Source organism: Lepidochelys kempii, chromosome 1 (assembly GCF_965140285.1).
Source record: "Lepidochelys kempii isolate rLepKem1 chromosome 1, rLepKem1.hap1, whole genome shotgun sequence".
NCBI lineage: Eukaryota > Metazoa > Chordata > Testudines > Cheloniidae > Lepidochelys > Lepidochelys kempii.
In genome coordinates, this window is record NC_136380.1 from 17,208,373 (window position 1) to 17,235,694 (window position 27,322).

The 27,322-nt window shown below is 45.6% G+C and overlaps 2 protein-coding genes across 8 annotated transcripts in view; one reads left to right on the top strand and one right to left on the bottom strand.

Annotated features, from left to right (window-relative positions):
• RSF1 (remodeling and spacing factor 1) overlaps nucleotides 1-16,139 on the bottom strand; it is a 122,915-nt gene extending 106,776 nt beyond the window's left edge. For 3 of the 4 annotated variants that reach the window (XM_073335516.2, XM_073335497.2, XM_073335490.2), the window contains exon 1: nucleotides 5,432-5,791. In XM_073335516.2, the coding sequence (XP_073191617.2) occupies nucleotides 5,432-5,630 (199 nt within the window). In that variant the 5' untranslated portion in view covers nucleotides 5,631-5,791. Of the gene's footprint in view, nucleotides 1-5,431; nucleotides 5,792-16,022 lie in introns of those variants that run through there. The other variant, XM_073335507.2, reaches the window with a different exon arrangement.
• On the top strand, nucleotides 5,935-26,213 carry AAMDC (adipogenesis associated Mth938 domain containing). 4 transcript variants are annotated; one of them, XM_073335608.2, is made up of 4 exons: nucleotides 5,935-6,014; nucleotides 16,251-16,399; nucleotides 24,179-24,274; nucleotides 25,216-26,213. In XM_073335608.2, the coding sequence occupies exons 2-4, from the start codon at nucleotides 16,268-16,270 to the stop codon at nucleotides 25,354-25,356; spliced, it is 369 nt and encodes a 122-aa protein (XP_073191709.1). In that variant the 5' UTR covers nucleotides 5,935-6,014; nucleotides 16,251-16,267; the 3' UTR covers nucleotides 25,357-26,213. The 4 variants fall into 4 exon arrangements, with proteins under 4 accessions (XP_073191709.1, XP_073191688.1, XP_073191699.1 ...); XM_073335587.2 differs by lacking the exon at nucleotides 5,935-6,014 and adding an exon at nucleotides 6,101-6,160; XM_073335598.2 differs by lacking the exon at nucleotides 5,935-6,014 and adding an exon at nucleotides 6,236-6,342.
• Nucleotides 26,214-27,322: the final 1,109 nt, after the last annotated feature.

The following is a 27,322-nucleotide window of genomic DNA, read 5'->3' on the forward strand; positions in this document are numbered from 1 at the left end:
AAAGGGGCAAGAATGCAAATATACAAGGAGTAGACTTAAGAGACACACCATGGTAGCATCCACCTCAAAGACCTCTCTCTTCTACAGCACTTAAAGAAATGGAAGAACTACTTAGAGGCCATCCTACACACCTGAATATGTGAAGAGCAGGGAAGGAAACAAGGACTAGAGAAGAATGTAATCACAAGCAGCAGCACAAAATTTCTACTGAAGTCAAGGTCCCTATACAGTTTTCTTATAGCACTAGTAAGTCCCAATTTTAAGGGCAATACACTACAAACATGTAACTATCATATTTGTCTTCCAAATATCCTTCTTGAAGATTACCAACCTCTTACATCAGTAACTTCTTACCAGTCCACTGCTGGAAGAACATCCAGAGTATTCATTCCTCTACTGATACAGTTTCAATCAAGTACAAATCAAGTATAGTATGGCTAAGGAAGGTTTATAAAGCTGATAATCGCTAACATAATTCAAAACATGCCATTTACACTCATTCATACACCAAGGAGCCTGGCAAACCAGCAAGTCTTTTGCATAGTCATGTGTAAAATTTGATCTCTGTTTTGCAAGCTAACACTACTAATATTTTCATTCACAGGTGATTCAGTGAATAATTAACATTTATACGGACTCTCAAGTATTTGCAAACACAATAGAGAGTATCTGATATTTCTCTGACTAAATACTGTACTAGATATAGTGCTGTGTTCTTACTCCCTTCCAGTCACATGTATTTTTTACATTAAAAACATACCACCATCTCCCTTTTGCAAGGGGAACTCTTAGTAAGACAATGCATGATGTGGTCAATACTGCAAGTAGAGTTCCAGTATGACAAATCATTTCAGTCTGCACAATTTTGCCACTGGAAGCAAAAACAGTTTGCTTAAAAAGGCTAGGTTCTTGAGGTACATTGTAGGATGATCCACAGCTGGTACCTTAGATTTGAGTCCACCCCATCCCCATCCACTAACTACAGTTTATATCAAGTTTAATGAAATTTCCCTGCCTTTATAAAGAATTTATTTATTAACCAATATAGGGTTTCTTTTTAATCGAATCTCAGTGCAAACAAACACCAGTTCACACACTGCGCAGCATCTACACAAGCAACTGCTAAAAGCAGCTATCAAGATTATGGTAATTCTGCTATATATTCCACTCTCCTCTTTTGAAACCAAGCTTTCAAGGTTATAGTTATGATCACAATGCTAGCTGCCTTAGATATAGCATTACAAGAGGGAAAAGCCTTTTAACAAAGACCAAATTATTTGTCTTAGCCAGAGCTGTCGCTAGGGTACGGCGAATCAGGGCAATCGCCACGGGCCCCATGCTTTGGGGGGCCCCCGTGGGCCGAGAGGTGAGGCAGGAGGGCAAGCAGGGTGAGGAGGCAAACGGGGAGGCGAGCAGCAGACTAGCAAGGCGGAGCCCCCCTATTAGAACCTCCCCCTAGCACCTCCTGCCTACTGGTGGGCCCCAACAATCAGCACCTCCCCCTCCCTCCCAGTCCCCACCGTCAGCCGCAGATCAGCTGTTTTGCGGCATCAGGAGGTGCTGAGGGGGAGGGCGCAGCATGCTCAGAGGAGGGGGTGGAACTCAGTGGGGAAGGGGTGCAGTGGAGGCAGGGCCTGGGTGGAGCCAGTGGGGAGCATCCCCCAGCAGATAGACACCAAGTGTCTAATGTCCCGGGCCCCACACATCTAAGGATGGCCCTGGTCTTAGCAGTAATTCACTAAAACACCAGGGGTCTCATTATTTTGTTCAAATAATGTCAACTTCCAAATGAGCCACTAACAGTACAAGTTAAAAAGGATTTTTTTTTTTTTTTAACATATATTTTCTCTGAGAATCAGGCTATTTCCATGGCCACCATTTCACCTCATCATCCTACCTAAATATAAAATAAAACTGAGACAATCATGAAACTGAATTGGCATGTTCAAAACATCCTCATTCAATCACATTGTTTGTCATTATGTCCCATCCTTCACCTGTATACTGTAATATAGGAAGAAGTCAGCTCTTTGGGGAAGGCCTTGTCTTAGTACTTGCCTTCAGAGCACTTAGCATACTGGTGGTGCTATGTAAATTAGAATATCTAACCAGATCAGACTACAAAAAGAAAGCTATTAATACTTAGGTATAGAGGTGATCAATATATTTCTTGATATAGTAAAATACAGAGGCAATATAGTACTGCACAAAGGCTGACTGAGCAGTAGTAACTTTTTAAACTTCAACAGTAACATATCAGAATCAATATTATTTGATAGTCAACTAGGCAACTACCAAATCTCTCCTCTGCACCCCTAAATCATCCTTTTTTGATAATGGGAACAGAAAGTAGAAATTATACCTTGCTTCCTTAGAACAAAAGTACCGATAGCTTGTCCATTCTCACTCATTAGCAGGAAGGATTTTCTTGATTGCTTTTATAGAACTACAGAATGTAGAACAGTTCATTCTTGAGTTCATATAGAATTGTTCTACCTGAATCTTTGAATAAAGGTTTGTATGTAATATAATGAAAAATAAATGGCTTAAACAAGTTTTACACATATGCTCCAAAAGGCTCTGTGTCTTAGGCCATAAGCCTATGAAAAATTTCAGCTTGGAAGTAATTTTGGAGAGATTTGTGATAGAGTGCTCACTATGAAACTACAGCATCACTGTTAATACACCAATAGAACTCCCAAATGTGCAGACAAGACATTTTGCCACTGTTTTTTCCCTATGAATTTTTTTGCTTTCTTCTCTCCTTTTTGGTGGGGGAAGGATTTAGTAGTAAGTGTTAAAAGCGCCTGAATTAAGACAGCAGCAATGTTTACATTAGGAGGTAAGGGTATGATTCCCAGCTCGTGTTAGACATATTCACGCTAAGTCTCCTCAAACCAGAACACTGTGGATACATACTAACCACGACTAGCCCGAGCTGCCACTCGCCGCTGCCTATGCTACCATGGCTACTCTACTATTCTTAGCCCGCTAGCAGTCCTGAAGCTAGTACAAGTACATATAATGTGAGTGGGGAATCCCCCCTTAGCACTTAGTGTAGAAATAGCCTTTAAGACACTATCAGGTTGGTTAGGGCCAAAACCAGGTTTTGTAAAAACTTCCTAAACACAACCCATTAGAACTGTTTGGATTTAAATATTCACTCCGCACTATTGTAAACCTCAACACTGCACAAGTGTGCTAGTGCATAAAAAGTGAAACTGATTACACATTTAAATTAACCAGCTTAATTTTTGCTACCCAAGCTGAATTGCATACAGTAAACAAACAGCAAGTATTAGGGGGAAAGGATTAACATTTTCCAGTTCTAACAGTCCATTTAGTAACAGGCAACAAAATTTGTTTTACACTTATGTCATTAAAAAAAAGGGTTTACAAAGGCTCAAAAATAATTTTATAAAATAATGGACATTAAATTTAGTCTTCACAACAGTGTTACAGAAAATATACAGATGCATCTTTTGATAAGATAAAATAGTACAACACACGCAGAGGACAATAGTCCTCACAAATGTAGTTCAAGGGTTTGTTTTTTCCTTTTGTCATATAACCACCACACAAGCTTTCCCAAAAACCCTAAAAGATGGTCATCTAAGCTTTTGTTTTCCATCTCCACACATTTCCTTCCCTGAAAGACAGCGCCACCATAAACATGAGCACAAGCACCTTTTAACCTTGTCTGAATAAATGTCCCAAAAATAAAAAAAGTTAAGATAGTGTTTTTAAGTGTTCAAATTTCTTTCAATGTTGGGTCACACATGAAAAATATTTATTGGTTTGCTTCCCATTCTTCCTTCAGATCTAAGGGACCAGGAGTGGGTTGAAATAATGTAACAACGTCTTATAGATACAATCCAATATATAAACTCTCCTGTAAGACACAGCTAGAAGCTTTCAATTAATAAACTATAAAGAAAACTCTTGGTGATTATCACTGTCTATTAAAAAAGTGTTTTACTCATGCAATTAAAGACTATTGTAAGGTTAAAAGTCAGTTTATACAGAATTTACAAGATCTTAAATTAGAACTGAAAACTTTAAATTTGATTTTTAATTTTCAACACAAATGCTATTAGTTTATTTTTTGTACTTCAGTCAGATTGAGCATAGTGCCTCTTTTTAAAAATATTCCTTTACATACTAAAAAAAAAAAACCACACTGAAGTCTTGGGGAGGTAGGAACAATTATTTTATTTGAGAAAGTAGTAGTGTAGGCTGCAAGACCCAGGCAATGGCCACTGCATTTAGAAGTGTCTTGTTTGCATGAAAAAAAAAAAAAAGTGATACTGGACATGTAAAGGAGGTAGTAAATAAATGAACCTTGGCTGGTGTTTTGTTTTGTTTGTGGGTGTCATAAGCATACAAATACAATGTTTGCACTGCATGAGCCAAGAATTCTCAAGAGAGCAGACCGATGCCGTGGACCCGATTTACAATATATGCACATGGAAGGGGCTCTATGGCGGGGGGCTGTTGGACCAGCAGCAGCCCCGAGCTGGGATTCTCTAGCAGCAGGAAGTTTCTATGGGGCCGGGGGAGCATGCGCCTTGAGGCTCCTCGTCTGTCTCTATGTGGCAAGAGATCACAAGTAACCAGCACCGCACCAATAATAGACAGAGACCAAGAGCAACAAGCACCTTTCCTTTCGGTATCCGTGCGTCTCTCCTCCCCCCGGCTTTTCTGCTGCTCTGCCCTGCCCCCCTCCCCCGCCATCAACCTCACACGTCAGGGACCGGGGAACAGGGGAGTCCGGCATCCCAAACATGTCAACAGCCCATTCCCTGCAGCCTGCTGGAGGGGGGACGGGACGGGGGGAGACCGGCGTGAGCGAGGAGCAGCTTGAAAGACAGGGGAGCGCGTAACCCTTCCCTCGGCCGGTCCAGGTGGGGGGCGGGACTCGCTTAGCCCCCAACCCAATAGGAAAATCACACACCGGGGGGGGGGGGGCTGCAACGTCTGCACGGGGGGGGGGGGGGGTCTGGTCTCGCCTCTCCCTCACACAGAGCCCGCAGGGGCAGCAGCACACGGGGCCCGACCCCTGTGGGGGGGGAGACCCCCCCTGAGGGGAGGGGGTAAGCCCCACGGGGAAGGGACTCCCAGCCCCCACAGGGCCCAGCGGGAGGGGGCAGGCGCCGGAATGAGGAAGCTCACCCCTCACATACCCCTCCGGTGGGGCTGGGGAAAGAAACCTCCCGCCCCAGCGGCTGCTCCCCCTGGACCCGGGAGGGGGGGGGGGGGGTAAGGACACAGCAGAACTCTCCCCTCCCCCACCGCTCCACTCCGGGAAAGCCAGGCTCCTCCTTCCCCTCGGTGCGCTCCTCCCCCGGGGCCACGGGCGGGGGGGGGGGATAGCCCCAGCCCCCACCCCCCCCGCCGGTCTGTGAGGGGTGGGGGCGTCCGGGCCGCTTACCCTGGTCGCCGGGCTCCTGCGGCGGCTGCAGGACGCGCTCCAGCTCGGGGAAGGGCAGCTCGGGCAGGTCCAGCAGCGCCCCGTAGCGCTCCAGGAAGGAGCAGACCACGGCGAAGTTCGGCCACGAGCCGGGGCAGCACGGGCCCGGCGGGGGCGGGGGAGGCGGAGATGGAGCCGTAGGAGCCGCCGCCGCCGCCATCTTGGACCTGAGGATGGAGAAGGAGACGGGGAGGGAAGAGAGGGGGGCGCTGGCGAGCCGCGCTTGGAGGACCCCGCTCCCCGGCGCCACGATCCCACAATGCAACAGGGGGCGCCGGCCAGAGCGGCCCTACCCGCCTTCTCCCCTGCCCGCCTCGTGTGACACGGGAACGAAAACAAGGCGGGGGCAGGAGGGAGGATGGGAGGGGGGGCGGGGCCGGAATCCGGGGCAGCCAATCAGATCGGGACGGAGGAGTCGGCTCTTGTTACTCTCCGAGCGCGGGGGGCGCGGCCTGTGTCGGGGAGCTGGCCAATGAGCGGCGGAGGGAGGGGCGGTTCTCCCCCCCCAAGGGCGCAGCGGCCTCGCGGCAGGGGGCGAGCGGAGGTGGGCCTGCGGCGTGAGCGCGGGCCGCTGGCGGGGCGCTGCCAAGGGGGCGGGGCTGCCCGGGGCGGGGGCGGGGGCGGGGGCGGGGGCAGGGGCAGGCTGGCTGGCTGAGGGGACAGTAAACACACCGCCGGGGGCTGGGAGAGGTAAGAACAGGCCCCCGGGAGGTGGGGCGCGTGCGCCTATCCCCGTCCCTCAGGCAGGGGCAGAGGTGAACGGGCCGCCCTGGGGTGGGGAGGGGGGTGTAGGAGCTTCCTTCCCGGGGGCGGGCGGGCGGTCGGTCGGTCGGTCAGACAGACGCCCTGCGCGTGGCTTTGGAGGGCGTGAGGTAACTGGCGTGTCTCTGGGGTGGGGGTAAATTGGACTCTTCTCTTCCCCAGAGTGGGGGATAAATGGGGTTTCCTTAGAGGGGGCTGGAGGGGTAAATGGGGTTTCCATAGAGGGGGCTGGGGCGGGAGGGGTAAATGGGGTTTCCACGGGGGGGGGGCGCTGAAGGGGAGGGATTTATGGGGTTTCCCCCTCAGGAGGAGCCAACTGTCACAGAATCTGCCAGTGCCAATGTTCCATCCTGTTTCCAACATTCCATCCGGTCTTCTGTTACAGAGATGTCACCCCCCGCCCCCCCCCCCCAAAAAAAAAAACATCTTGCTTGCTGCGAGCCTGATTCTGCCACCCTCATGCTGGGGTGTGTTCTACTTAGCTGGTGGGGCTACAAGCAGAGTAAGATATGATTATAAGAAAGGATAGTCCAGTGATTAAAATGTAGCCTTACTTATGGTCATGGCTATTTTTAGTAAAAGTCACAGACAGGTCATGGGCAGTAAACAAAAATTCACAGCCCATGACCTGTCCCTGACTTTTCCTAAAAATATCCATGACTAAAACTTGGCGCAGGAGCTGCCTGGGACCCCTGCTGGTGGTGGTGGGGGGCAGCATGCAGCCCAGGACCCCCACCGGTGCTGGGGGAGGGGACAGGCAGCAATGCAGAGCCTGGGACCCCACTGGTACTGGGGGGGGGGGGGGCGGGTTGGCGGTGCTGGCAGGCTGCATACCTGCCTCTGTGCCTTCCCCCTTTTTCCCCCAGCAGCAGCAGACTTAGTTTGGGTATGGTAGGGGGCAGGGGCATGGGACAGGGTGAGGAGGGCTCTGGGCTGTGATTACCTGGCTGGGAGGCTCCCTGGAAGTAAAAACAGCCCCCTCACTCGGTTCTGTTCTTGGCAGACACGTGGCCAAGCAGCTCTGCACACTGCCTCCACCAGTACGCACCGCGCCGCAGCTCCCAGCCAGTGGGAGCTGCGAAGCCAGCACTCTGAGCGGAGGCAGTGTGCAGAGCTGCCTGACCCCACCTCCACCTAGCAGCTGAGCAAGGAGGATGTCACCACTTCTGGGAAGCCCCCCAAGTAAGCACCGCCCAGAGCCTGCCTCACGCCATCCCATGCCCCAGACCCTCCCCCTCCCACACCCAAACTTTGCTGCTGTGGGCACAGTGGCCTGAGACTGTCCCAGCAGTCCAGGTGCCTGGCTGCTGCAGAAGTCACAGAGGTCATGGAATCTGTAACTTCAGTGACAAACTTGCAGCCTTAATTATAAGTATGTTCAATAAATAGTTATTGTGCATAAAGGTGGCAGAATCAGATGTTAGTTAAACAGCAGTAGAAAAAAGAATGTATGTTCCTTCTGCTTTAGCAACCTATCATAGCTGCTTGAATGCACCTATAATGGGCAGTTGGCTGATTCCCAATAACTAGGCTCTTTTTCTGGGTGCTGACATTCAGATACACTGCTTAGGATGCAGTAAGAAGGGACTATTTTCTCCCAGATGGCCCCATGGGGACATTGGTTCTTGATCAGTAATACTGTCGCTAGACCATTACCTCGAGGACAGGTCCAGGATTCAACTTGCTAAATACCAAATGTGTGATTGTCCTAAAATTAGTACACACCATCAAATGTCAGAGGAAGGAGACAGAAATTAGTCCCATGTATCATTCCAACAAGATATTTTAAATAAGTTTCAAGAATTAATTTGTGTTTTATCCTCCCCATACAGGGCTTTATGTAATCTTGCCCCACTGTGTTTCTGTTCTTGATTCTCCCATTACCCCCACCCCACTCCATACACTCCTCCCAGTTCTTTGTCCTTCACTTCTTTTTACCATTCTCAGCTTTGTGCCTTCTGTCATGATCCCCTTATGCCTGGAGCAATCTGATCACTAGTTTACTTTCTCCGGATTAAACAATGAAGCTAAACTAATCATTTCCTAAACCAGAACTTTTTGATTCTTAAACACTAAATCTGCCGCCTCTTCTGATCCCCTTCTTTTCTATAATTTAATCCTGGCCCCCCCCATTCCCTATATAACTGTCCAATCATTGTTTTTGATATAAACCTCCCATAACCCTGACTCTTAACGGCTGCACCATCTCTACTGTTCCCTTTTTACAGGTGCATAAAAAAGTCACCTTATCTCACCTATTTATCCACCCCTCTCTCAGCAGTCTTGAGGAAATATTATTGTCCTCTGATCAGAGCTTACAAACTGCTCTCCTCCATAGTCAAAACTCTTTGATGGTGACTGACTCCTTTGTTCTCATCCTCCTTGATCTCAGGCCAGACTTGGATTTTTATGAACCCCTTTGCTCTCCTACACCATCTCAATGCACAGTTATCTCTGATTCCCTCCTGCCATACATACCTTTCTGATCACTCTGCCTCTTGTTACTCTGCACCAAGATCTAACTCCACTGGGAGTTAGGTGCCTAGTGTTGGATCATATTAAAGAAGTTCTGTATTAAAATCACAAATGAGTTTGATTCCCCATAGTTTAAATTCCAGGGTATTACTAATTAAGAGATCTCTTGGTTTTTGGTACTGTTTCTCTCCCTCTATGTGTGAAACTTGCAAGTTGCTAATTGTGTTAGTACATTCTAAGACAAAAAGGAAAGGAGTACTTGTGGCACCTTAGAGACTAACCAATTTATTTGAGCATGAGCTTTCGTGAGCTAAAGCTCACTTCATCGGATGCATACCGTGGAAACTGCAGAAGACATTATATACACACAGAGACCATGAAACAATACCTCCTCCCACCCCACCCCACTGTCCTGCTGGTAATAGCTTATCTAAAGTGATCATCAAGTTGGGCCATTTCCAGCACAAATCCAGGTTTTCTCACCCTCCGCCCCCCCCCCCCCCCCAAACTCACTCTCCTGCTGGTAATAGCCCATCCAAAGTGACAACTCTCTTCACAATGTGTATGATAATCAAGTTGGGCCATTTCCAGCACAAATCCAGGTTCTCTCACTCCCTCACCCCCCTCCAAAAATCACACACACAGACTCACTCTCCTGCTGGCAATAGCTTATCCAAAGTGACCACTCTCCCTACAATGTGCATGATAATCAAGGTGGGCCATTTCCAGCACAAATCCAGGTTTTCTCACCCCACCACCCTCATACACACACAAACTCACTCTCCTGCTGGCAATAGCTCATCCAAAGTGACCACTCTCCCTACAGTGTGCATGGTAATCAAGGTGGGCCATTTCCAGCACAAATCCAGGCTTTCTCACCCCCCCCCCTTCCCGGGGACACACACAAACTCACTTTCCTGCTGGCAATAGCTCGTCTAAACTGACCACTCTCCAAGTTTAAATCCAAGTTTAATCAGAATGTCTGGGGGGGGGGTGTAGGAAAAAACAAGGGGAAATAGGCTACCTTGCATAATGACTTAGCCACTCCCAGTCTCTATTTAAGCCTAAATTAATAGTATCCAATTTGCAAATGAATTCCAATTCAGCAGTTTCTCGCTGGAATCTGGATTTGAAGTTTTTTGTTTTAAGATAGCGACCTTCATGTCTGTGATTGCGTGACCAGAGAGATTGAAGTGTTCTCCGACTGGTTTATGAATGTTATAATTCTTGACATCTGATTTGTGTCCATTTATTCTTTTACGTAGAGACTGTCCAGTTTGACCAATGTACATGGCAGAGGGGCATTGCTGGCACATGATGGCATATATCACGTTGGTGGATGTGCAGGTGAACGAGCCTCTGATAGTGTGGCTGATGTTATTAGGCCCTGTGATGGTGTCCCCTGAATAGATTTGTGGGCACAGTTGGCAACGGGCTTTGTTGCAAGGATAAGTTCCTGGGTTAGTGGTTCTGTTGTGTGGTATGTGGTTGTTGGTGAGTATTTGCTTCAGGTTGCGGGGCTGTCTGTAGGCAAGGACTGGCCTGTCTCCCAAGATTTGTGAGAGTGTTGGGTCATCCTTCAGGATAGGTTGTAGATCCTTAATAATGGGTTGGAGGGGTTTTAGTTGGGGGCTGAAGGTAACGGCTAGTGGCGTTCTGTTATTTTCTTTGTTAGGCCTGTCCTGTAGTAGGTGACTTCTGGGAACTCTTCTGGCTCTATCAATCTGTTTCTTCGCTTCCGCAGGTGGGTATTGTAGTTGTAAGAAAGCTTGACAGAGATCTTGTAGGTGTTTGTCTCTGTCTGAGGGGTTGGAGCAAATGCGGTTGTATCGCAGAGCTTGGCTGTAGACGATGGATCGTGTGGTGTGGTCAGGGTGAAAGCTGGAGGCATGTAAGTAGGAATAGCGGTCAGTAGGTTTCCGGTATAGGGTGGTGTTTATATGACCATCGTTTATTAGCACCGTAGTGTCCAGGGAGTGGATCTCTTGTGTGGACTGAACCAGGCTGAGGTTGATGGTGGGATGGAAATTGTTGAAATCATGGTGGAATTCCTCAAGGGCTTCTTTTCCATGGGTCCAGATGATGAAGATGTCATCAATATAGCGCAAGTAGAGTAGGGGCTTTAGGGGACGAGAGCTGAGGAAGCGTTGTTCTAAATCAGCCATAAAAATGTTGGCATACTGTGGGGCCATGCGGGTACCCATAGCAGTGCCGCTGATCTGAAGGTATACATTGTCCCCAAATGTAAAATAGTTATGGGTAAGGACAAAGTCACAAAGTTCAGCCACCAGGTTAGCCGTGACATTATTGGGGATAGTGTTCTTGACGGCTTGTAGTCCATCTTTGTGTGGAATGTTGGTGTAGAGGGCTTCTACATCCATAGTGGCCAGGATGGTGTTATCAGGAAGATCACCGATGGATTGAAGTTTCCTCAGGAAGTCAGTGGTGTCTCGAAGGTAGCTGGGGGTGCTGGTAGCGTAGGGCCTGAGGAGGGAGTCTACATAGCCAGACAATCCTGCTGTCAGGGTGCCAATGCCTGAGATGATGGGGCGCCCAGGATTTCCAGGTTTATGGATCTTGGGTAGTAGATAGACTATCCCAGGTCGGGGTTCCAGGGGTGTGTCTGTGCGGATTTGATCTTGTGCTTTTTCAGGGAGTTTCTTGAGCAAATGCTACACCACCCTTGTTTTTTCCTACACCGCCCCCGCCCCCCCCAGACGTTCTGGTTAAACTTGGATTTAAACTTGGAGAGTGGTCAGTTTGGATAAGCTATTGCCAGCAGGAGAGTGAGTTTGTGTGTGTGTCCCCGGGAAGGGGGGGGGGGTGAGAAAGCCTGGATTTGTGCTGGAAATGGCCCACCTTGATTACCATGGACATTGTAGGGAGAGTGGTCACTTTGGATGAGCTATTACCAGCAGGAGAGTGAGTTTGTGTGTGTATGGGGGTGAGGGAGTGAGAGAACCTGGATTTGTGCTGGAAATGGCCCACCTTGATGATCACTTTAGATAAGCTATTACCAGCAGGACAGTGGGTTGGGGGAGGTATTGTTTCATGGTCTGTGTGTGTATATAATGTCTTCTGCAGTTTCCACGGTATGCATCCGATGAAGTGAGCTTTAGCTCACGAAAGCTCATGCTCAAATAAATTGGTTAGTCGCTAAGGTGCCACAAGTCCTCCTTTTCTTTTTGCGAATACAGACTAACACGGCTGTTACTCTGAAACCTGTCATTCTAAGACAGAATGTGTTCTCAAAGCAATCCTTTGTAACAACTACTCACACAGAGAGAGACTCAAAGCAATACCCTGTAACAACAGAAACAGTATCCAGAGACTCCCCGCCCTTTTGTTGTATTCATCTCGCTTTGTTAACAATTGTGATTAAAATAGAGATAGAGGATGTATGTGGATGGATGCTTGGTGTGGATAATAACTGAATGATCAGGGAGGTGCCAGCCTAAGAATTCAGTGTCCATCGGCTGAAGAAGGTGTCAAGTGGAAATAACCAGAGGACCCCCGGAGGGCAGACTGGAATCCACCCAACAGCTTCACGAATGGGACAACCAAAGAACAAGATAACATCTGGCAGTACGGAGCCGACAGAAATGTGCCATCTGCTGATTGATTCAGCAACAGCATGATGAAGCAATTCCCATAGACTGGCAGAGGAAGAAATTCCTATAAAAATGGACTCTAGAAAGTGAGAACTTTGGGGTCTGATTCTGCAAACCAACTTCCAGGAGCGTCAAATGAGCATCTGACAAGGCCCTGCTCCCTCCTCATGTCCAGGCCACCTGGCCAGTGGCTTGGCATGAGCAACTCTAAGGCTGGTAACTATGATAACAACCTTGCAGAACCTGAGTGTGTGTGTGTGTGTGTATGAATGTGTGAATAAATATGAAATTGAATGGAATGTTATAGCTATAATTAATTGCTTACTATGATTCTTTCTGTATTCACAATAAATGTGGCATTTTGCCTTTTTCCCTTTAATAAGATCCTGCTTTTTTAATTTTATTGGTATAACACCAGGTGCTTTTGAAAATCCCATTTGGCATCTAGCCGCATATTTAGGTGCCTAAGTAACTTTAAAGATCTGGTCCCACACCTCTTCTTTGGAGTTCCACTAGATTTAATTCCTGGCCCATTGCTGTTTTCTTTCTATTTTCTTCTTGTGTGAACTTCTGTCAGACTAAATGTACTTGCCACTATTATGCTGATGTTACCAACTGTTCACATCCTCTGATATTTCTAATGATTCCTTCCTGTCCACTGTCTCTGCCTGTTTTGAATATGCAGAACATGTGGTTTCATCTTAACCTACTTTCTCAATGTCTCAAAGACCGTGAAAGGGCAAGAAAAGCATCCCCAAGCACAACTCCATTTCCCTCCTTGACTTACGTCTCCTGCCATAACCTCTTACATTGCCTCCACACAGTCTGTAACCTAGGCATCATCCTTGATTTTAAGTCTCTCTCTTCCTATATTGCCTATGTTTGCTAATCTGCCTAACTTAATCAGCTCCCTAACACTGCCCCTGTTATGCATGTCATGGCTGGAATCCTCATCCATTCCTCCACTACCTCTTGCCTTGGCAGTTGCAATTCATAGGAAAATAGGAATTGCTATAGAAGATCAGAAGGAGGCCTGGTATCCGGTCTCTGACCTTAAATCAGGAATCTCAAACTCAAATCACCACAAGGGCCACATGAGGACTAGTACATTGGCCCGAGGGCTGCATCACTGACACCTTTTCATATGAAGGTACAAAAGCCCCCCACGGCTCCACCCCTTCCATGAGGCTCTGCCCCTTCCCCAAAGTCCCCACCCCAACTCCGCCCCCTCCCTGCCCCCATTCCAACCCCTTCCCCAAATCCCCGCCTCTTCTCTGCCTCCTCCCCTGAGCATGCGGCTCCCCGCTCCTACTCCATCTCTACTGGACAGCTGTTTGGCAGCAGGAAGCGCCTGGAGGTAGGCAGAGGAGTGGGGATGCAGCGCGCTGGGGGGAGGGGAGCTTGGTGGCCTGCAGGAAATAACTCCGGGGGGGTAGGGGAGGCGCGCGGGGAGCTTGGCGGGCGGGCCGCAGGAAATAACACCACGAGCCGCATGTTTGAGTCCCCTGCCTTAGACAGTACCTCATGTTTCAAAAGAACATACAGGGCAACCCATAGTGGACAGTTAAGGGATAGTTCCCAGAATAATGGAGACATATTCCTTCTAAATATAATTGTTTTTAAATGCAACTTTTAGATACAACTTTAGATGTCCTCATGAACTGTATTAAGCTGTTTACCTCAATGATATCTTGTGGCAATAAGTTCCATAGAGTAATTATTCCCAATAGATACATATTTCCTTTAACTAGTTTTAAGTTTTGTCTTTCAAATTCAGTAAATGCCTCCTTATTCTTATGTTATTGGAAAGGCAAATAGGAGCTCCTGATGTACGTTCTGTATCCCATTCACATCATGTTCTGGCGCTCGATTATACAGACCCAGTTATTTCAACTTCTCTTGCTATGGAAAGTTTTTCATACCCCCAATCACATGTTACCTATCTAAAGAAAACTATAGCTCCATTCTGTATAATCTCGAGCTATTGCAACTCCATAATACTTGTTTCTTAGTAAACTCTCACAAATATTTCATGCAGAAACTCTCCTGTTCAGAGCTAACTTCTAGATGGTCTGCTCTGTAGCTTTTATTCTTTGGTCTGAGTCGGTGAACAGAGGTGAGTGACTGATCTTTTCTGTCTTGAGACTTGTCCTTGTTCTTCCTTTCTTCTTCTGTTGCTGCCTCACTTCACATACCTCTCAGAAATGAAGATTTGAGTCTCCACATGAAAAGAAGCTGGCTCCATGGCATTGATTGCAGACATGTACTGAGAGAACATAGATCTGGTAGAGCTGTAGTGTTATGCAGGGGACATCCCCTGCGAACAAGAGTATCAGGCACTTTGTCCTTAGCTTCGGAAGGAGGCAAAAAAAAAAAAAGTTGTCCTATTATCATGCTATAAGCATAAATGCTGAGGCAGTCTAAAGCCTTTGCCGACTCTCAAGTAGTAGTGCTGTTTGCTCTTGATGTGACATTTGAGGCAGCAAACTCAAATTCATTCTTGGCAGTCAAAGAAGAGTATCTACTGTCTGTCTGGTGTCATAGTTTGCCTTGGTGTATGTAAGGGGGGAGAGGGGCTGTATTGCAAGGTTACTGTAATGTTATTTGAGCCTTTGTGCAAATGTTAGCAGGTTTTTCCTTAAGATTTTCCAAGAGGACTGAAAATCTGTTAATCCAGAGATTGCTCTTTTGTGAGGACTCTTTCATTAATTAGCAACACCAGGCTTTCTGTAGTGGATTTTGCTGTTGAATTTGAATAATTTAACACAACTTCAGGATGGGGAAATGTTTCTCTGGGTGGAAATCTGGATAGACTAGAGAAGAGAATGTAGTTTTTAAGTGGGCGGTTGAATTCCATACATTTAATTAAGGGGCCTTTTAACTATTCACTTTATAAAGAGAGTCCACTCTTCAGATTAGTTGAAACAGAATGAACAGAGCTCTCTTCAGTGCAGAGATAGCATTTCAATAGAAAACTGGTTGTTTTCAGCCCACCCCACTCGCGAACTGAAGGACAGAAAAACAAATCTCTAGGATGGTGGTCTAATGTCTATCAAGCCAGTCTAAAGCATTTCTGTTTACCTGCCACCCTATCATCTGTGTGATGAGCTGAGGTCTGGTGGAAGATTCATATCAGAGATCCATCTCTGGTGCTGTAAAGACAGTCTGGCTCCCCCTCCCTCCCCCACCGCCCTTCCTGGTTTCGTGGGAAAGGGAGCATTTTGTTCCTTTATAGTATCTTCCACTGTCCCTGATCACTGCCTGTATCAGACTGTGATGGGTGCATTAGAAATGCCTAAAGTAGACTGACAAAAGAATGGTGTAATAGCTTTCGGCCATCCCTTCTCTGCAAAATGACCCCACACACAAGCGGGAAAAAGCGAGGGTGGAAGAAACAATCCAGTACGCAAACATTCTTAAAAGTTAGTCCTTTGTATAGCATACAGTTGTCTTTCCTTGTTCTACTGAATACATTTGAACCTTGATTTAAAACTAACAAGGCAAGTATCTTGCATTTTATCTTCCTCCTCCAGCTCATCTTAGGCACCATAACCATCTATCTAAGTGTTGATATTACCATAGTATCTGAGCATCACCCAAGAATTTATGGCTTTATCTTTGCAAAACCCCAGTGAGATAGAGAAGTAGTATCATTCCTGTTTTACGGATGGGGATCTGAGACACCAAGAGGTTAAATGTCTTACCCGAGGTCCCAAATGAAGCCATTGCCAGAGCTGAAGACTGAACACACATCTCCTGAGCCCCAATCCAGTGCTCTAACCACAAGACTATCCTTCCTTCCTTCCTCAGCACTCATTGTGAATAACATCTATATTTACTTACATTTCAAGCTCCTCAGGGCATGAACACTTATTTTTCTGATAAGCGCCATACATGTTATGGTGCCATGTAGATAATGTTGTTTATTTCAGACCTTTTCAATTTGACGATGTCTTCTCCTGAAATCGCTTCCCTTTCTTGGGGTCAGATGATGGTGAAAGGTTGTTCTACAACTTATAAGGACTGCAAAGTGTGGCCAGGTGGGAGCCGAACCTGGGATTGGAGAGAAACGGGGACAAATGTAAGTACATTGCATCCAGAACTGGACACAATACTCCAGTTGAGGCCTAATCAGTGGAGTAGAGCATGGAGAATTACTTCTCATATCTTGCTTAAACACTCCTGCTAATACATCCCAGAATCATGTTTGTTTTTTTTACAACAGTGTTAAACTGTTGACTCATATTTAGCCTGTGCTCCACTATGACTCTCAGATCCCTTTCTGCAGTACTCCTTCCTAGGCAGTCATTTCCCATTTTGTATGTGTACAACTGATTGTTCCTTCCTAATTGGAGGACTTTGTATTTGTCCTTACTGAATTTAATCCTGTTTACTTCAGACCATTTCTCCAGTTTGTCCAGATCATTTTGAATTTTAATCCTGTCCTCCAGAGCACTTGCAACCCCTCCCAGCTTGGTATCGTCCACAAACTTTATAAGTGTACTCTCTCTATGCCATTGTCTAAATCATTGATGAAGATATTGAACAGAACTAGACCCAGAACTGATCCCTATGGGTCCATACTCGATAAGCCCTTCCAGCTTGATTGAACCTCTGGGAACGGTTTTCCAACGACTTATACACCCACCTTATAGTAGCTCCATGTAGGTTACATTTCCCTAGTTTGTTTATGAGAAGGTCATGTGAGACCATATCAAAAGCCTTACTAAAGTCAAGATTTACCACATTTACTGCTTCCCTCCTATCTACAAAGCTTTCTTTGACAGGGTAACAAGCCATTAGGTTGGTTTGACAAATCTGTGCTGTTACTGATCACCTATTATCTTCTAGGTGTTTGCAAATTGATTGCTGTTTGAAAACCATACAATTAAAGCAGTGCAACCCCTCTAATGTGGATGCAGTTATATCAATATGAAGTGCTTATACTGCTATAGCTCTTCTGCTATGGGAAGGGAAATAAGTTTATACCAGGATAAAGCATCTTTATCAGGGATGGGCAAACTTTTGGCCCGAAGGCCACATCTGGGAGGGGAAATTGCATGCAGGACCATGAATGTAGGGCTGGGGCAGGGGGTTGGGGTGCGGGAGGGGGTGCGATGTGTTGGAGAGGGTGCAGTGTGCAGGAAGGGGCTCAGGGCAAGTGATTGGGGCACAGGAGGGGTGTACAAGGGGGCTCAGGGCAGGGGGTTGGGGTGCAGGAGGGAGTGCGGGAGTGGTCTCGGCAGGGGGGTTGGGGTGCAGGGTGTATCAGGGAGCTGAGGGCAGGGGGTTGGGGTGCAGGAGGGGTTTGGGGTGTGGGCTTCAGCCCAGCGCTGCTTACCTGGAGTGGCTCCGGGGTGGCAGCGGTGCACACTGGGGCCAGAGTAGGCTCCCTGCCTGCCCTGGCCCTGTGCTGCTCCCGGAAGCGACCTGCACCAGGTCCCTGCTGCCCCTGGGGGACGGGAGGGCAGAGGGCTCCACATGCTGCCCTTGCCTGCAGATACCTCCCCCAAAGCTCCCACTAGCCGCGGTTTCCGGTTCCCGGCCAATAAAAGCTGCGGGGGGTGGTGCCTGCAGGCAAAGGCAACACATGGAGCCCTCTGCCTCCCCTCCCCCGTGGGCCGCAGGAATGTGGGGGTTGACAATCCTGCTGGCCGGATCCAAAGCCCTTCCAGGCCGGATGCGGCCCGTGGGCCATGGTTTTCCCACCCCTGATCTTTATGCAAATATAACCGTGTTCTCAAAGCAGAGGTTGTACTGGTATAACTATATCAGCAAAAAACCCCACACACCCCTAACCGAAAGTTAAATGGGTGCAAAAGTTATGAGTAGACCAGGGCTGATGCTCTTGATCCTGAACCTACAACTATATCTTGTGTGGGTACACACAGAACCCCACTGAAGACAAATGGCCTGGTGCAAACCCAGTTGCAGGCCTGGAGCCCTTGTTTAGGAGCTCAATATAGAATCTTTAGAGAAATTTCTTCCAGCACTGAGTATTAGTTTGATACTTACAGTATACAGCGCCCTTTGTGTAGTGATCTTAAGTGACTGGCAAAGGGGGAAAATGTGGATTAGTAAGCCCCCCCCTTCCTTTTTTTTATTGTGCTACTTTATTATGGAGAAGAAAGGCCTGAGGGTGAGGGGTCAGTTTTGTTTTTTCTTTTTACATTAGAAATTCAGATCTTATCTACCCTATTTTTTCCTTTAAGAGTCTCCGGATGACTGGAGAACTAGAAGGTTTATAATAGTAGAAAAGTCATGCAAATGAAACCTGATTAATTGAGCAGGAAGTGATTTTTAGTTAGACTGTTTCAAACTTGTGTTTTGTTAACACCTACAATATGCCTGGGAGGAATATGCTGTTTATAAAGATTCAAACCAGCACCCTTCAGCTGAAGGCTGAGAAAGCTTTAAGTCCATAGCAGCCTCATCCGAGGACTCCTCCAGCTAAAGCAGGGAAAATAAGATGCAACATTCCTGAAATCTATAAGGTTAAAAAAAAAATACAAGAAAAAACAGACCACCTTTATTCATTATCAAGAAGCAAAAACACACCCATATTTTTCCCTTTGCAGGTCACTTTTAAAGCTCTGCACTTAAGTATTATTTTCCTCTTGCAGATAGGGAAGCAAGCAAGGAGCAATTATGTGACTGGGCTAAGATCATACAGCAAGTAGCAAAAAAAGGGAATAGAACTAAGGTTTCCCAGCTCCAAAACTGCTAGGAAAAGGTTCTCTTTATTTGATTAGCAGACTGGGAACGTTTGTGATAGTCACAACACTTGCCTCATGACCCAGACAAGGGTGTGCTTCCTCTGGGGATGTTTCCATGGCTGGGGCTGAAGCCTGTGCAACAGGTGATGTCATCAAGGGTGCCCCTCGTGCTCTGTGCTCGTTAGAAATAAATTGTTTCCTTTGCTGCTGTGCTGACAAATTGATGCCTTGTAGGTAATTCTCTCCTTGGGAAAACTGCATAACTGGCTCTGTGGGGTTCTGTAGCTTTAAGGACTAACAGTCCCCCTGACCTTAACCCTGGGGGATAAAAGGCAGCCTCCCTGGCTGACTGCACTTCTGTGGCAGCTGCTAATGGGAAAAAAGGAACAGGATTCCTGAGAGGTAGAGTGGAGAACAGAGAACAACAGACAAAGAAATTCTACTGCAGTTTCTCTCTCCCCGAGCCCCCAAATCAGGAGAATTGACTGGGATAATGTATTTGCACCCATGTTAGATCTCCCTCCCCATGAAGCTTGTTTGTTAAGAAACAGACAGCGCTCCCCTCAGAGAATCTTTGTGTAAACAAAAGATTTTTTTTTTTTTTGGATCCTAGGCTTTAACATCTCCAAAGTGTTGATCACAGGCAATGAACCCTCACAAGCATCTAATTATTGTAATTACATTAAACCATATCTTTTCCTTTTGCTTAGGTCTAAATGACTATCGTTAAAGTACACAAAGGTTTCTAGCATACCTCAGAGGCCCATAAGGAATTTTCTCTTTCATAAACACACTTTTTAAAAACGGTTAAATCCACCCAGGTGAGTAGGAGAGGACATTCAAACCTACATAGGCTAAAGGGATGGGATACTCTCTATTTCCCCTGTGGGGGCTAGAGCAGCCTGGTGTTTATGCCACGTTCCTAGCCTGAGGAACTAAAGATGAGACCCAGATGTCACATGGCATTGCAGAATGGGGATGATAATATTGCTGTAACATGGTGGTTTCCTTCACTTGGAACTTAAAGAGCTGGTGAAAAGTTGCCTTTAGCTTGGAAAGACTCCTGCTTAAAAAATAAATCTGACAACTGACAATAACAGTACACAGTGATTAAAGAACAGGGGTGACATGCAATGAAAAGAGTTGTCTGGTCCTCTGTAATACCAAAGATTGGGGAAGGAAGAAACGTAGATCCCCAAACCATCAGAGTATCTGCCAGATGGCGGAGTTGGGAAACTGATGAAACACCAAGAACAATGTTATTAAATTGTAGGCTGATGCTTTGGCCTTAGTTTCTACAGTGAATGGGATATTTTCTGGGAGGGAAGGAATGGTTGCAAGTTAGCAAGTTGTCTGATTACATTTATGTGCCTTTGATAGTGGTCTTCCAGAAGAATTGTTCAAAGATCTGCTACAGTGCTGCCTATTTTGTAAGGAAAGAAAAACATGGTCAGTCACTCGGTCACATTCTTAAAGAATATTTTAAACTCTTTAAAGACTTGAATAAATTAATGGTAACAATTTTCACACTGAAAAGAGCCCATACTATAGCCAAATACAAGGCATAGTTCTTCTGTTTGTGTTTACAGTACATTTACTGCTAACCTTATACAGAAAGAAGCAGCAGGAAAGTTAATGTAGGAAAAACAGTGGTAAAACCTTTGCAAAAGTGTGGGAGGTTTTGGTGTGTGTGTTTTGTTTGTTTTTTGTTATTACAGGGAATGAGTAGATCGGGGGAAATTCACATTTTTTTAATTGTCAAAATCTTCCATAAATATTTTAAGGAGATTAATCTCTTTCATGAAAATAATTGTCTGGATTTAAACATTCCTCTACTAAACATTGCAGCATTAGGATAGTACAGGAGAACTAAAAAATGAAACAGACTATAAACTGAAGTAAAACTGACCGGTATAACTATCCCTACTGAATGAAATTCACAAAATCTACAATATAAACAAGTAGAAAGTTGCATTTAACATTTTCAGTTTTAATAATCTGGGGTTTTGTTTTTTTTTAAAGGTGGGGGTGAATTTTACTCTGTCACAGCTGTGTAATCCTATTGACTTCAATAAGGTTTTGTTGAGTTTAACACTAAACTTTTGCTGTTGTTTTAATCTGACAGTATTAATTTAATTTTTTAGTATGTTAGACGTTAGCTGCCAAACTGAAATACTATATAAATGTGCAGAGGGGCTACACATCCTCTCAGTTTATAGGTGTCTATATAGTATGTTAGCATATCAATCATATGATCAGTTGATGACAATCCTCTTTCACTGGTACATTTAAACTACCTAGAGTATCCTCCTTGTGCAGTGTTGTTGTAACCATGTTGGTCCCAGGCTATTAGAGAAACAAGGTGGGTGAAAATATCTTTTATTGCACCAACTTCTCTTGGTGAAAGAGACAAGCTATCAAGCTTACACTAAGCTCTTCTTCAGGTCTGGGAAAGTACTCAGTGGCCTGATCTACACTACAAAGTTAGGTTGAGGAGAGGTGTCTTATGTCAACCTAATTGTGCATGTCTACACCTAAATTTGTCTCCCGCCGCTGATAGCACCCCTGATGGCAACATATTAACACTACCTCCCTGAGTGTCCTTGTACTAAGATCGCTGCCACAGAAGTGTAGACGCTGCAGTACCTATGTTGACCCTAACAGTCCTCCAGCAGCTGCTCCACAATGCTCAACAGTGACTGCTCTGGTCACAATTGTGAACTCCATTGCCCAGCAGTCATGGAGACTGGAAGCCCTTCGCTCACCCCTTAAAATCCTGTGAATTTTTGAAGTGCTTTTTCCTGATTGTCCAGCTTGACGAGCCCACCTAGCAGCTCCCTCTTGTTGTGTGGAAGTGCCCAGCTGATCGTACTGGCTACATGATCAAGACACACAGTATACTGTCGGCATACCAGAAGGGCAGGGAGGCCAACACTTGATCTGGTGCCAAGCCACAGACTTGCCTGTTTTACAAAGAGCTGCATGCCATATTTGGTGGAGAGCCCACTAGCACCCCGCAGACCACCCTGGGTACCTCAGAGAAGCCTGACATGTCGCTGCTGCAAACAGCAAGGAGGAGGATGGGGGACATGCAACCAGGAAAGGATCGAACTATGCCACGAGCCAGGATCTGTTTGAGACTCCACTACAGTCCAGTCAGTCGAGCACAAGCAAGCAGGGGAAGGAACCTTGGGTTAGTGCGTAAATGCTTTCCCATTACAATAGTGTACTGATGACACCTCCAACTTAACAGGACACGGTTTTTCACTACTTTACTTATACTAGGCGAGGTAGCTGTACAACAAAGAGAAGTAGAGTTATCTGCTTCCTATACCCTTGTAGTTAGGTGGGAGGGGGACTGCTGTACAGAACAGTTTGCTTATGTATCAAGAAATGGCCCTAGCACCCTCCTGAGAGAGCTCGATGTAACTTTTGTGGAGGCACTCTGCAATCCTCTCCTGAAGGTTTCTAGGGATGGTAGCCTCATTTCTTCTTCCACAGTAAGACGCTTTCCCATGCCAGCTGACAATAAAACTTCATTAGGCACCATTGCAGTAAACAGGCTAGCAGCACAGGGTACCAGCTGGCTTCAGGACCCCAGCAACAGCTGTGCGCTCTGCCTTTGTTACCCTCAGGAGTCAGATATTGACTAAAATCACCACAGCCTGTGGAAAACGGTGCCAATATTCAGTGTCATTGCCCTATACTCAGTTCCATGGAACCAAGCAATTCCCTCCTCATTTTCCTTGCCCCTGCCATGCCATACTTACTGTGGCTGGGGCTGTGCACAATCATTCCAAGGCAGAAGTAGCAATGAGCATGTCTTGTGTAAAACTTCAGGAGAGCAAGGGAAGGGAGTTATAAATCTGAACTTTTGTTTTCTGTTGTGATTATACTGACAGTGGCACCTCTGTGTTTTATCTGTACTGCTGGTGTTGCCCTTGTGGGTTTCCCCTCCACAACTGCAGCATGCCTTAGCCAGATAAGGAGGAGAAAAAAAGGAGGACTCAGGCTGCCAGATCCTGCAAGCCAGAGCTATATCAGATTATAAGCAGAGGGCCTGGGGGAAGGGGGTGTGAATATTTCAGGCTGTATGGAAAAGGAAAGAGCAGACAGGAGAAAGGCTCTGGAGTCCTGGCAGGAAAAGGAGAGGGAGATGCACCAGGACATAATGGGGCTTCTCTGGCAGCAAACACAGCTGTTGCAGATTCTTAGGAATCTACAGGTTCAACAGTCGGGCTTGCTTCCCATTGCAGTCCACAGAGAACTCCATTATAGCACCTGACATGTTTCCATTACTCAATTAAATTGTATTGTTTGGGATAATTCATTATTAGTTCCCAACATATGCTGCAGAGTGCCTAGTGGAATTGAAAGCACCCATTTACTTGTTTTTGTATAGTGTGACAAAACTCATAGGCTCAGTGACAAAAACAGTAATAATCAAATGTATAGCAAGCACCACAACATTACATAGGTGCATTGACAGTGTTTCCAGAAATTATTCCTCAAGGTGGCCCATGAAGAGGTTGGCATAGTGGGGAGTCATCCTAGTACCCATGGCTGGTCCCATGGTTTGGACAAAGTGTTTGTTGTTGAATGTAAAATTATTATGGGCGAGAATGAAATGGGTGTTTAGCGATGTTTGAGGTGGCTATCTGGAGTGTTGTCCATTGTCTTGTAGATATTTGAAGCAGGAAGTGAGGCATGTTGGTGTATAGGGAGGTGAAATGTCTGATGGCAAGGATGGTGTTCTGAGGGGGGTTGTTACTGTTGCAGAGTTACTGGAGGCAGTCAGTTGTGTCCTGGAGGAAATTGGCCCTTTGTGGGGGGTGTGGTTTGAGGATTGGTTCTGAGAGTTCCACTGTTCCTTCTATAGTTCCACTATTCCAAGTAAGAGTGCCTTGACCAGATGTGATGGATCTACCAGGGTTCCCTTGTTTGTGTATCTTGTTTGAGTATCCTTTGACTGGCTAGTGTAACATAAAATGGGTGTTGGGAAGAAAGGGATGTCAATTAGTTCTTGTAACGTTGTTACGCTTTGTCTTATAGCCTGGGATACTGCCACTTGAAAATATTGAGATGAAGCGTTGCTGTTTGATGCTCTCAGCATGCAAACTTAGCACTTTTTTCTTCAAACTTAGCATTCTCCAGGTGTGCAGCCAGCTGATCTTGAAGAAGTTGTCAAGAAGGGAGTTAAAACTTTAGTGATTGGTCGTGGCATGAACGAGGCCTTGCAGGTAGGTTTTTGGTCTGACAACCACACCTTGGAACTGCTGATTTTGTTTCCTCTTTAGACAGAGATCATTTTTAACCTTCACAGAGAACAGTCTAGTTCATTTTCAGCCCTGTAATCTGAACCTGTTTTTTTATAAAGCCCAGAAACACTTATGAAAAAAGTTGTAAAAATGGAGAATCAGCATTTTGGGGTTAGAGACATTTGCTGAAAGTAACCTCATTTGATGCCGATACATTGGCAGCCCAGTGTCAAACTGTAAGTGGGTTTACAACCTTCAGGAATAGCAGCAACAATGAAAATCTTTAAACAATGTGTTAATTTTTAAACCCTTAAAACTGTTTGTAAACCAGCTCCCCAGCCTGTTGTAATAATGTCTGTCATTGATTACCCTTGCTAGTAATGGTATAGCCAAGTGTCACTTCAGCAGATGATCTGTATCAGCAGAAAGCTCAAGAAATGTTGATCTTCAGGGAAGCTTCATTCACCATGAGAAGCAGTCCACTAGCTTTTTGAACTTGGTTGGCTGAGCGAAATGGGCAGAGACATCCTTGTAGCACTTTCCATACTTGGGAAGGTCTACATTCTGTTACATGTATTAATTCACAGTCACTTCCACCACTATCTCCTGAATTTTCTCCTAATAGTTCAGTTCAAAATTGTATTTAGGAACACGTTAGAGAAGAAGGAATACAAGATGGATATACTTTAGCTATTATTAGATAGTGAAATAAAATTCCCCTTCTCTCCACTATAACAAATTCAAAGTTTATTCCCAGCATATTACCAATTTGGTTGTTACCACAAGTTTATTTTACTGCCTTTGAAACTAGATTTAATTAAGCATTTTTATGAACAAGAGCAACCAGTACTTGTTTCTTATTAGGGGGTATTGTCTGCAAGGAAAAGAATCTAGCATTTGTTCTTACCTTTTCCTTTCCTCAGGTACCAGCATCTACAGTGGACTATCTCAAGAAAAATGGGATTGATGTGCTAGTCCTGCAAACAGAGAAGGCTGTGAAGGAGTACAATGCACTGGTTGCTCAAGGTGTCAAAGTGGGAGGTGTCTTTCATTCAACGTGCTAATGAATTAAACAATACGGCCCTCTTCCCCCTTAGCCAAAAAGTCTTGTGCCTTTTGACTGAAGAAACGATAGTAGTCAGTATTGTGGATTTATATATGGAATTTAAATGAATCTGATTGCTCACAAATGTTCTTCCATGGTGCTGGATATGGTAGACTATTTAATCATGATTCCCTACGCTTGTGATTTTGACCTAATCCTCTAGGTCTGAAGGTGTAATTCATCCTCTGACCATTAATGTTTGGCCCAGCTGCTGAAGTAAAATATTCACTTTAAAAACCTGTTAGGAAATGATCTGAGACTTCACTTCTTTTCCGATTTGCAATAGCTATTGGATGATCACATTTGGTCAGTACCAACATGTGCCAGTTTTGAAAGCTCCCAGCACATTTTTAAGAGCTGTATAAAAACAGTGAAAAGCTCTGCCTTCCATTGCCAATCCCTTGAGCTGTCCAAACTCTTAGCTGTGCATGCAGAGTGAAATGATGGTGGATTTGCTTCTTTGGGATGAATACTCTTTTCATAATTTACGATTTGTAAATTTTACATTACATGAAATCAAGTCACTGGGAGCTAAAGAAAAGATAGCCTTAATAGTGAGAAAGTGAGCCCTATATTGCGATATGTAGTAGTACACCTCAATAAGGAAAAAAACTAACATATGGTATGAGCAGTGGGATTACTTCAAACCCTGGCTTTATAGTTAATGAAAAATAAAGCTAGTGTGCAGCATACTAGACGAGCTGATCATTGCTAACTAGCTGGGGAATGGCGGGTGGAATATTTAGATCCGGTGCAGACTATCAGTTGAACATTAAACACATGCATAGATTTTTAATAAAAGCTGCAGATTTTAAACCTAATGGTGCCTGTCTTTTTCACTTTTATCTTGTGCTGGACTTACTGTAGCATATGCCCAATTATAAATTATCTGTAAGTGTCATAGAATCATAGAATATCAGGGTTGGAAGGGACCTCAGGAGGTCATCTAGTCCAACCCCCTGCTCAAAGCAGGACCAATTCCCAGTTAAATCATCCCAGCCAGGGCTTTGTCAAGCCTGACCTTAAAAACCTCTAAGGAAGGAGATTCTACCACCTCCCTAGGTAACGCATTCCAGTGTTTCACCACCCTCTTAGTGAAAAAGTTTTTCCTAATATCCAATCTAAACCTCCCCCACTGCAACTTGAGACCATTACTCCTCGTTCTGTCATCTGCTACCATTGAGAACAGTCTAGAGCCATCCTCTTTGGAACCCCCTTTCAGGTAGTTGAAAGCAGCTATCAAATCCCCCCCCCCCCCTTCTTCTCTTCTGCAGGCTAAACAATCCCAGCTCCCTCAGCCTCTCCTCATAAGTCATGTGTTCTAGACCCCTAATAATTTTTGTTGCCCTTCGCTGGACTCTCTCCAATTTATCCACATCCTTCTTGTAGTGTGGGGCCCAAAACTGGACATAGTACTCCAGATGAGGCCTCACCAATGTCGAATAGAGGGGAACGATCACGTCCCTCGATCTGCTCGCTATGCCCCTACTTATACATCCCAAAATGCCATTGGCCTTCTTGGCAACAAGGGCACACTGCTGACTCATATCCAGCTTCTCTTCCACTGTCACCCCTAGGTCCTTTTCCGCAGAACTGCTGCCTAGCCATTCGGTCCCTAGTCTGTAGCGGTTCATTGGATTCTTCCATCCTAAGTGCAGGACCCTGCACTTATCCTTATTGAACCTCATCAGATTTCTTTTGGCCCAATCCTCCAATTTGTCTAGGTCCTTCTGTATCCTATCCCTCCCCTCCAGCGTATCTACCACTCCTCCCAGTTTAGTGTCATCTGCAAATTTGCTGAGAGTGCAATCCACACCATCCTCCAGATCATTTATGAAGATATTGAACAAAACCGGCCCCAGGACCGACCCTTGGGGCACTCCACTTGATACCGGCTGCCAACTAGACATGGAGCCATTGATCAC

What these genes read in the sequence shown, in the direction of transcription:
- AAMDC (XM_073335608.2), top strand. Translation starts at nt 16,268, where the DNA reads ATGTCTTCTCCTGAAATCGCTTCCCTTTCTTGGGGTCAGATGATGGTG. An exon ending in GGAGAGAAACGGGGACAAAT is followed by an intron (nt 16,400 to 24,178) that starts GTAAGTACATTG and finishes CTTCAAACTTAG; the next exon opens with CATTCTCCAGGTGTGCAGCC. An exon ending in GCATGAACGAGGCCTTGCAG is followed by an intron (nt 24,275 to 25,215) that starts GTAGGTTTTTGG and finishes TCCTTTCCTCAG; the next exon opens with GTACCAGCATCTACAGTGGA.